At 36.2% G+C, this 10932-nt stretch overlaps 1 protein-coding gene across 1 annotated transcript; it reads left to right on the forward strand.

The window, feature by feature from the left end:
* The first annotated feature begins 4789 nt into the window (after window positions 1–4789).
* Window positions 4790–7043, forward strand: LOC121895390 (complement C1q-like protein 2). Its single transcript, XM_042408483.1, has 6 exons — window positions 4790–4906; window positions 4997–5068; window positions 5489–5560; window positions 6157–6240; window positions 6460–6591; window positions 6686–7043. The coding sequence occupies exons 1-6, from the start codon at window positions 4846–4848 to the stop codon at window positions 6967–6969; spliced, it is 705 nt and encodes a 234-aa protein (XP_042264417.1). The 5' UTR covers window positions 4790–4845; the 3' UTR covers window positions 6970–7043.
* Window positions 7044–10932: the final 3889 nt, after the last annotated feature.

The following is a 10932-nucleotide window of genomic DNA, read 5'->3' on the forward strand; positions in this document are numbered from 1 at the left end:
AGTGTGGTGCTATTGTTGATTCTGCAGTTAGAACTGAAACAAGATCAGTAAATGTGTCGCCCATGATTGGTGGGGGGAACCTGGAGACAATAGTGCACGCGCCCACTATGTTCCTGGTGTTGCTCCGGGTGAAACAGCACCACCTTGTGGACATACAGTGCTAATGCAGTGCTGATGCTGCAGTGCTTTTAGCAGGCGGTGTACACAGACTTTAGTGACATACTAGTCATTAATTGTCTTTATTATGAGAGCCTTACGTAGGGTCTCTGTGGTGCTGGAGTGAGCCTTGTGGACTTGGGGAGGATCAGAGTAATGCAAAGTTTAAATGCTGTTGAGAAGCATTCATCACGTCCTTCACATCAACAGGAGCTTAGCAGTGCTTTCTCTTTGACAGAGTTTTGTGAGACCCCTCACCTAGGGACAATCTCTCCCTCCTCTCTCTCTCTCTCTCTCTCACACACACACACACACACACACACACACACACACACACGCACGCACGCACGCACGCACGCACACACACACACACACACACACACACTCACATTCTTTCACTCATGAATGTATGTGACACTGAATTCTCTGCTCCTCACGTCTTCTCACTACTCATGTCCACTTGTGTCTCTTGTTTCTATCCATTTGTGAAACTAATGTTCCTCCTACTCTTCCTCCCACTTCCTCTCTTTCTCTCTCTCTTCTAGATGTGGTTGAGCGGGTGAAAGCTGCTCGTCTCAGACGGTCCACCTCCCATGCTCAGCCAAGCGTCCAGAGAGTTCTGGGAGGGCGCGTGCAAAGGGTTGTTCTCTGAGAGAGACAGCATCATTGCATAAGCCTGCGGGAGAAGACAGGTGACTTTTAACAAGAAGAAAGTGCGTGGTTCGATATTTTTAAACATTCGTTTTCTATTACATTCTATAGATAAATATTAAGATTGTGTGATGACTAGTGTTTCTTGCTCCACTGAACTTCTTGTAACAATGTTGCCATGTTCCCAGATCTCAGCAATGAATCTGCTAAGTGCAACATTATAATATAATACATAAGAATTATCCTTTAAAACTATACCTTGATATGATGTTTCATTAGGCTGTTTTAAGAGTAAAGATCACAGAAAAGGTAAGAGCAGTTTACAGGTAAAATGTTAGTCGTTAAGTGAGAGGAAAAGAAGTGAGGGAGTTGTTTCACGCATTGCTGAGTGGATTAAAAATCTTTTATTTTATTTATCTGGAAACATGAAAGAATCCATCTCATCCCTTATCTCTGTCTCCAAAGGACACATTGTGGCCCTCCTCCTGTCTTATCAGAACATGTCTTTTCTGTCCTTCCCTCTCTTAGCGGACATCCAAAAGCCAGTCACATACCTGGGTTTTAGCCTGCCCGTACAATGTCTCTTTCAATGCTTCCAACTCTAGTGAAGTGTTAAATATGTCTTTAACATCAAAGAGTTGCTCGTCATTGGCTGCTTTACGTAACCCAACCAGAGAAAAAAAGAGGTACTATTAATAAAGGTATAGAAAGGTAGAGGGAGTACACTGGAAGAGGAAAAAGGAGAGAAGAGTTGGAGCAGAAGCTGACCTCTTGTTAGCTAAACTGAAACGAAAGATGAGAAGACTACTGATGTACGCTTGATGGATGAATTAACAGGATACATAAAGAGATACTGCTAATCTCATTCTTTATTCACATCAAGTTATGATGGTCTCACTGAACAGATGACCTCATCCCTTGAAACCAGTACATGAACTTTACTCATTAATGTTCAATAGAAAAAAACTTTGACAGATTCACAAAGTAAATCATGTTAAAAATGAACAGATCTCAGTAAGAAATGTTGCACTGTACAACATTCTCAGTACAGCCAGCTGCCAGAGTCTAGTTAGCGATCTTTTAGCTAGCTCACTTTCCTGATTAATTAATGCATTTGTTATATGTGTTGTTTCTGCAATTGCTGCTGATTTATATTTTATCATATACTGTCTCCTACACTAGTTTTTCAAATTGTAAATAGAGACAAAAAGGTCATGAGAAAAAGACGAGACCTACATAAAGTCAGTGAACTTACACAAGAAGATGAACCAGGAGTGATTTTTGGAAGGAACCTATACATTCAGTCCATGTTTTACCTCCTTCTCAGTGCGTAGAGTTGTTTAGTATTGACATTAATTGTAATGAAAGAAAGTATAAGGTTTCTGTTCAGTTTCTGTTGAAACAGGAGATGGGCAGAATAACTAAAACACCTCAAAGATTACTGTGATGTTTTAATGTTCCATATATCTTGACTATCATTGATGTGTTGATCCTAAACATTTTGTAGCTGTATTTTGTTTTGGTGTTGTATTGGACTGTATTATTGCAAGTTGGTTGTGTGATTTTGTTCCTCACATATCCAAGATATAATTAAAATATTCAAAATATATTGTCATGACACGCTGGGGAAAGGATTTGTTGTTACATCCAGTTTATTAACACTAAACCTTGCAGCTATACCAGCTACTTACAGGCTGCAACATATACTGAGTACACTACTTCAGTGCTTACAGCTCGGTGTTGATTTCAGTTCATTTAGGTTAAAATATAATCACATTTAGAGACTAAACCAAAATACTTCAGAGATTGTGGCTGTTATCCAATGTCCATCATGGTTTAAACAACTTTCTTGTGTTTGTGTTTCCTTCCTTTCACCAGCATCTGAAAATATACCTGTATGTTTTAACATTTCTAATGTTAATCAATCACTAAATATATAAAATTGCACTGTAATTAGAGAGGACAAGTCGATCATTATGGATACATTTTTTAATTCAAGCAATCATTTCCATTAAAAAGCTGTCTGATATACATACCAGTCAAAAGTTTGGACACACCATCTCATTCTCTTGAATGAGAAAGTGTCCAAACTTTTGACTGTTACTGTACAGGATTGAAGGATCAGCTTTACTGTCTGTGCTACAGTCACAACAGTCCCACATTATGACTCAATGCTTGTTTTTGGTGTTGGGAGAAACAAGTTTCATGTCAATGGGAGAAATGAAAGTGTGGTGAAAATCACATAAATTGCACAGATGACTGCTGCTGCCTCCTAGTGGATGTTTTTGTGACATTAGTCTTGTTTTTCAAAAAACCAAACTTTATTACCATGATTGATTTATTGAGGAAGCAAAGAGAAAAACACACTCGGCACTCTTTTAATTGCATTTTTGGTCTTTGATCATCTCAGCCAATTCACAAGCTGAGAAAGGTCACAATATCTGACTGTGTCGTTAATGTTTGAGCAGGTAGAGATGATATTTTTTTTCTTACTACTCCTTCCATGACTTGTTTATATGTGTATAAACAGTGTATTCAATGTTTATGATGACATTGGCATCTCCATAACAACCTGTCAGTGTTATTTTATCAGCCATGAGGTGATTTTAACTTCTTATAATCCACACTGAAAACTTGTGAAATAATCAACTCCTAAAATTACACATTGAGTTTGCCTTGACATACACACCACTGAGAGTAGATATTAAAATACACTTTTAGAAGTTTGGTAAAGTTACAGGTACTAAGGATCATTTATGTTTGTGTTGTGTTTTCAGTGTTGTTTTCCAGATAACCTGATCCAACTAATAAGTGTCATCTAACAGATCTCCTCCACTTTTCTATCCACAGTGAGTAATTATTACTGTCTGTGACTGGAACTGACTGTGTTTTACTTGTTAATGAGATTATAGTGACCATAGTTAATACACACAGTAGTTATAGTTTGATCTCTACTTTTTAAACTATAATCCACTATAATATTTCTTTCTGCTTGTTCTTTCTACGTCCCTCAGCCAATTTTTAAAACTAAATAGAGAATGTGTGTAAATACTGCCCTCTCTGATACTCAGTGATAAAGAATTGCACATCTTGGCTGCCCTGGATCAAAATTTAACATATCAGTCCCCTCTGGTGGAGGCTCTTGTTAACCTTTAGACAGCACTTCAGATCGTTACAAACTATTTAAGTGGTTGTGGTGCAAAATTGTGAATGATGTTATATAATCAACCAACAAAAAAAGACAAAAAAGTCAAAAGATGATGCTTTTTAAATATATCACAGTGCTTTTAGCTTTCAGTGCTTGCTTGTGCATATTATGAAGTGGTTGCACTGATGTACTATTTGTCTGAGATCAGCTCGAAACACAGTACAAGAAGTGCAGCTTAGCTCATTTGATTTCTTATAAACATGAAATGAGCATGGTTATGTTTAATTATTTTTGATATTTTTGTAATTTTCTTTTTAGTGTGGATGTTTTTGTAACATTGGTGTTGTTGCTCTTTAAAAGACTTTATTCTGCTTGATTTATCAAGGAAAAATACTTTTTATTACTCATCTAACTTCAGTTTCAGCTAAGTCTTGGTTTATCTCAGCCAACTTGAAGAAGGTCTCTATATGACTATGTCATTAATGTTTGAACCAGTACAGGTACTGATTGATCATATATCTTCTTTGATTTGTGTGTTGTGTTTTCAGTGTTGTTTTCCTGATAACGCACTCCAAGTCTTATCTATCTACCTGCATGTACGTTTGATAAAAGAACATTTGGTAATGACTAACCAGGGTAAAACACTATTTAAGGCTGGGATTAACACAGAAACTACAACGTTTAACTGACAGTCAGACTGACTGTCAGTCAGTCAGTTTATTCCACTGCTGCCGCTGATCTGCTCTTTCTCCATGGCTCAGCCTCAAGCGGAGCCTGACAATGAATTTATTCCACATGGAAAGCAGACTGAATCCCAGGGAGGGGAACCAGCAAATGCCTCTCATCACCCACTGACCTGTCCACAAGACATTCATGCTGTGCTGAGAGAGATGAGCGGCTTGTTGGCTGAACAGAGGGTGGAGATCAGGCACTTACAGAGAGATAATGAAGGTACAATAGTGTGTCAGGGAGTAACGGACAAGACAGAAATATTGTTTGCACAGAATATGTCTTATATCATTTTTCTCCCCCCTTTTTTAGCACAGGCAGCTAAGCTAAGAGAACTGGAGACACAAAAGACTGAGGTAGATAACTTGAAGCAACAGCTACAAGGTGTGTAAATCATCATGACTGATCATTTCTGCTTAAAATTATTCAGAAATACTTTAAATTACTGATAACTACTGAAGCTGAAGGCACAGCTACAAGGTATAAATATATTAAGTCATCATGGCACTGGAAATATACTGTATATTGAACAATGACAAATAATTCTATGTCAAGATTACAAATAGAAACAATAAGGTCACTGAAAGACAGTTTCCTAAATGTATTTACAAGGTATTTGGATGATGCATATAACTTGATTCTTCTGGACTGTATTAAGTAGTTAATTTGAACAATATCCTGGTTTTCAATAGATACATCAAACCTTGATGAAAACAGTGATGATGAAATACTTTTAAATGTCAAATATTGTTTTCATAATGGTTTATTTCACATTGCCACTTTTTTTGATGTATTTAATTTCAGCACATGCAGCAGAACTGAGAGAACTGGAGATGCAGAAGACTGAGGTGGACAAGCTGAAGCAAAAGCAAGAAGGTATTGTGTGGAAATCTTGATGACATGACCGATAATTTATTGGCACTGGAAATATACACTCTATATTCTGTCCACCCCATTAACACATATGGGTCGGGAGGGAATTTAAGGACCACCTTTCAATATAAAGTACTCCATTACACCACCACCCACCACAACCTCAATAATGAACATAAAGTAGAATTATCACCTTTCTGACAATGTCAACAAAATCTGAAAAATGTATAAACTTCATAAAAGTAGAATTTATGGCAGAGCTGTTGTATTGATTTGTATTAGATTGCACAGATATACCTAATAAAGTGGCCAGTGAGTGTATATTGAACAAGATTCAAGTCAAGATTACAAATGAGAAACAATAAGGTCACTGAAAGACAGTTTTTCTAAATGTATTTACAAGGGATTTTAATGATGTGTAACTTAATTTTTCTGGACAGTATTTTATTCAAAAAATATCCAGATTTCAGTGGATGAATCAAACCTTAATGAAAACAATGATGATGAAATACTTTTAACTGTCAAAGATTGTTTTCATAATGGTTTATTTCACATTCCTGCGTTTTTTTGGGGTTTTTTTTTGATGCATTTAATTTCAGCACATACAGCTGAACTGATCACCATTCAAGCCAGAACAAATGTCACAGAAAACCAGGTGGAGACTCTAAAGAGAGATGGAGAAGGTAAGACACTAAACTAATTTAATATGTAGAGTTTTGTTGTAATCGTATTTAGATCATATCAAACCCTTCTTGGAATGGTCAGTAGTAGAATAATACACAGAATAACGATGTGTTTTTATGAATGGATTTACAAACTGGATTTAAACTGGATTTACAGTTATTAACCATCATATTACTGTTACATCTGCCACTTTAAAAGTATGTTTCTCTCACTCTCAGCCAAACAGGTGGCTTTCTCAGCCTCTCTGTTGGCTTCAGGCGAAGTAACAGTCGGACCGTTTAACACAGACACTCCTTTGGTCTTCAGACACGTTGTCACAAACATTGGAGACGCCTACAGCCCAAACACAGGTACTTGAATTCACAAATTTTAACAATCACTTTGACTTTTCATTACAACAGTCAATTCTCCATTTAGATCAAATGACAAAAAAATGTCCCACAGGGTTTTTCATTGCACCAGTCAGAGGAGCCTACCACTTCGAGTTCTACATAGGTGCACATGGACATGATTCACATCCTTCAGGTGCTGTGTTGGTCAAGAATGGAGAGCAAATCTTTATTGCATATGAGCATCAGACATCCCATTATGGGAGTTCTGCCAATGGCGTCACACTGCTTCTAGAGGTCAGAGATGTTGTGTTTTTGCGTCAGTGGGCTAACACAAGGATATTTGACAATGTAAATCACCACAGCACCTTCAGTGGTCATCTGCTTTTCACCATGTGAGAAAGAAACAGTCCTTTTTCCTCACACACACTGTAGCAGTGTACCAGTCTTTACTGATAAAAGCTGTTTTAATAAGAAAAGGTTCATGAATTTTTCATCTGTGTCTGGATTTGCATCAAAACATACAGTGATAGATTGTGATGTGCCAGATTTTTTCATTTGATCAAGGACATGCAGTAATTCATGAGAAAACTGTGATACTGATCAAAAATCCCTTATTTCACAATGTTAAGAAACATAATATAATAATAATCTAATAATATAAAAATAATCCTGTATCTTCACCTGGATTCACATCAGCACCACAAACTACTTATTTCCTTATTAATACCTTTTTGCTCCATCTTACCTTTACTGTCTGATTTCTTTACACTGTGTTTTACTTTGTTCTACAGAAACGTGAATGCTCATATGCTGTTGATGTTAATGTGAAAGGAAAATTCCCTCTGTACCTTTGAAAGTGTTTAGCTGTGCATTTGTTATTTGTAAGTATCTAAATATGCAACAACAACATCAATAGTTTGTACATATTAAGTGTATATTATTATTATCATATTCTCTTGCATTTGAATAAAATAATAAACGTCATTGCAGTACTGTCATGAATTGTGGAGCAGGTGGAAAACTAAACTAATCAGACAACAAGGAACAGGTGGGAAGACACAGGGGCAGGGCAGGGCTGACGAACATGATGCAGGGCAGGTGTGCAGGGAAAAACGGGCCGGGGAGGAGTGCAGGAACACAGGAGGAAAACAGAGCAAACAGAAAACAAAAATCGAGAACACACAATTAAGCTCAAGAAAGTCACAAATGCCAGCAGGCCAAATGCAAACAAAATGCACTGTGCTACTGTACAGAGATAAATGGGCTGCAAGATAAACTAAGACATGCAAACTCCTGGAGTCCAAAACATAGATCTCTTCCACAACCCAAAAACCGATTCACCACTTAGAGTGAGAACTACATGAAAAGCACCAAACCTGGAAGTACAGAGAAACCAGCCCAAAACACATTCTCAGGTAGTAAAACAAAACAGCTCTGTATGCTCACATGTATACAAACTTAAATGTCAGGACAAAGGTTAACTACAATAAGCAGTAATATCTCAAGGGATCCTTCAATACAATACTATCTTATCTGTCAATCTTCCACTCAGTCCAGACTTAACACCACAGGGATAAAGCTGAGGGTCTCTGGTCGACTGGTGGAGAATGGCAGCTAGAGACACAGAGTCAGACTGCAAACAGAGCCATAACAAGTACTATTTGTGGACTGTTGTGTTTCAAAATGATCATAGCTGGCAGTGAGAAATGTAAGATTGGTCAAAAGTATTTTTATGATTGAACAATGTTTAGACCCACTAGTTAAACATAAACTGTACTTTTTATGTAGAGTGAGTAAATATAATGTAGTTTAAACTGACTGTTTTATTCATTCATGATATTATAATGACCTTATTACAGTATTTAATACGCACAGAGGTTGTATTTTGATCTCTTTTATAGCTATAAATTTCCTGTAATATTTCTCTCTTTCTGTTCATTCACATTCTAATCAGTCTGATTACACACTAATTATTTGCAGACTTGTGCTCAACATATTCAAACATGTCATCAATAGCGCAATAGCACATTTTTTATACCAAACTACTTACAACTAGAAACTTGGATCCAATAGTTGCACATATTTTGATTATTTGTTATATTCATCTTTTGGATATATAGCACCACCATGTGGCCTGTTATAAAGTTCCTTTGAGACAGAGCCCAATACTTTGAATCAAATTTGCATTCATTGATTTCCTGTGATTTGTAATTGTTGCTTGTGCAGTTGGTTTCTGCTTCTTTTATTGTTTTTAAGCTTCGCTGTATAATACAATTGGCCTGGTAGGTTGTTTTATATGTTAAGCATGTAACCATAAGAGGAGTGTCTGAGTCATGTGTTTGGTACATGCATTGATACTTCCTGAACAGACAGTCAGTGGTGCTCCACTTTGGTCCAAACTGTAATATCTCAACAACTATTTGATAATTCTCCTGTTTTTGTCTATTTGAAACAGTAACTGTACAGAATAATACTGAGTGTGCATGTTGGTGTCATAAATGTAAAGAGATGTAGTCTGTCATGGACAATCTGTTTCCACTGTAGTCCAAATATCAAAAAACCTTTTCTCTGGTTAGTCTCTCCCACCTTTTTAGCCATTTAACAATGACAACAGGTAATACAGAATGATTTAACACATGCTCAGAAAGGGTGTAGTTGTATTTTACCGCCATATTGTAATTACAGTATCATGGATGCAATTAATTTTTAATAGTATATTGTAACTACGTTCAAACTTACACATACGTAGCTGGTGCAAAGCCTGCAGAAACACAAACTGTTAAATAATCACATCAACCCTTTGATTACTGTTTTTAATCAATTGTTTAGTATATAAAATGGATATGAACATAAATGTAATGTTTAATGAGGTGAAAGTGACTCTTCAAATAGCTTGCTTGGTCTGATAAACAGTCCAAAACCCACATATATTAACTTTACTGTGATATAAAACAGAGAAAAGGAGCAAATCCTCACATATGAGAGGCTGGAACTAGCAAATGCTCATCATTTCAGCTTGATAAATGACTTAAATGTTTAATGAACTATCAAAATTTTTGTTGATCAGTTAATGAGCTAATTGTTTCAGCACTAGCTGACCCTAAATAATGAGTTATTCATTTGGAGGGAAACATTTGATGCTCTTCTTGGTTTATTGCTTTACTGCTGTAACTAACAAACACACAGTGGACGTCTCATTTAAAAAGCACACAGGTTTTATTGCATATCAATTTCATGTATAAATTCTTCATAGCATTGGAAAGATTACATTTGGTATACATTGCTATTCTACAGAATTAACATCAGAGTCATATCTTTTCAATGAAATTTCTCTAAAGTACATCTTCAATAATCACAAGCATCAAAAGAACTGCAATTTCAGAATTGTTCAATATTATTCTACAATCCTTTATTGTTTTTCATTATGTCTTCTCCCACAAGTCTTTTCTACGTCTTTCAGAGCCGCCTGCCCAAACATCTGTAAGGCAGTCAAAAACTTGAAGTCAAACCTACTAACCTAACCACATGTACAATAAGTGCATCTACGGATTTATTTTTTTCTTTTCTTTTTTTTCTCATTTTTTGATTTGATACACATTTCACAAATGGACATCATTATGACTGCTAAACACGTCATGCACAATATCTTTTTTTTTTGTTTGTTTTCAATAAACATAACAGAGGCGATATACAACTCAGATTCAAACAAAACAAGCACCATCCATTTAAACCCATATTTTTCAATGATTTTTTTTCTTCAGACAAATGCACCATTGTTTTTCATTCTTTAAAATACTATACAGTTAAAAAGAAACAATATGTATATTTTTACTTTCTCCTGTAACAGTGGGGGGAAAACAGCAACCATGTTCTATTATGCTGAAACATATTTCAGCGACCATCTGCCAGAATACTTTCTGAAGTTGGCAAAATGGAATACTTCAATGCCTTCAATTCATTTGCTTTACACAGCGCGTACTTATTACAGTAGTCCATGACATGAATTACTACATATAGTCAACCTCAAAACTTAGCAACCCAAGTCTTTACATTTTATAACCACGAGTTGGAAAACAATGAGTTTACCATGAATGAAATCTCATTCAGTAGAATTATAAAAAGAGACTTCTGTCTTTAGAAAAATGAGATGTCCAAGCATCACACTCCCACCTGCTGTCGTGAAGAAAAATTACAGTGCTTCTGTTTCAGGTTTTTCTTATCTCTCCATGCCGAGCTCAAGGTACTGCTCATCTACTGAAAGTGAAAGAAGTCTGAAAATGTGTTTTAAGTTCTGGAGACCTAAGCCTGATCAATTTATGGCTTGGACCCATAATATGGTTTAAGTGCTAGTTTGAAAAT

This window comes from Thunnus maccoyii, chromosome 4, assembly GCF_910596095.1.
Source record: "Thunnus maccoyii chromosome 4, fThuMac1.1, whole genome shotgun sequence".
NCBI lineage: Eukaryota > Metazoa > Chordata > Actinopteri > Scombriformes > Scombridae > Thunnus > Thunnus maccoyii.

Bases quoted from the DNA above. Each gene is read 5' to 3' on its own strand.
- LOC121895390 (XM_042408483.1), top strand. From the start codon at position 4,846: ATGAGCGGCTTGTTGGCTGAACAGAGGGTGGAGATCAGGCACTTACAG. The intron at 4,907-4,996 runs GTACAATAGTGT...CCCCTTTTTTAG, and splicing joins CTTACAGAGAGATAATGAAG to CACAGGCAGCTAAGCTAAGA. The intron at 5,069-5,488 runs GTGTGTAAATCA...ATTTAATTTCAG, and splicing joins CTTGAAGCAACAGCTACAAG to CACATGCAGCAGAACTGAGA.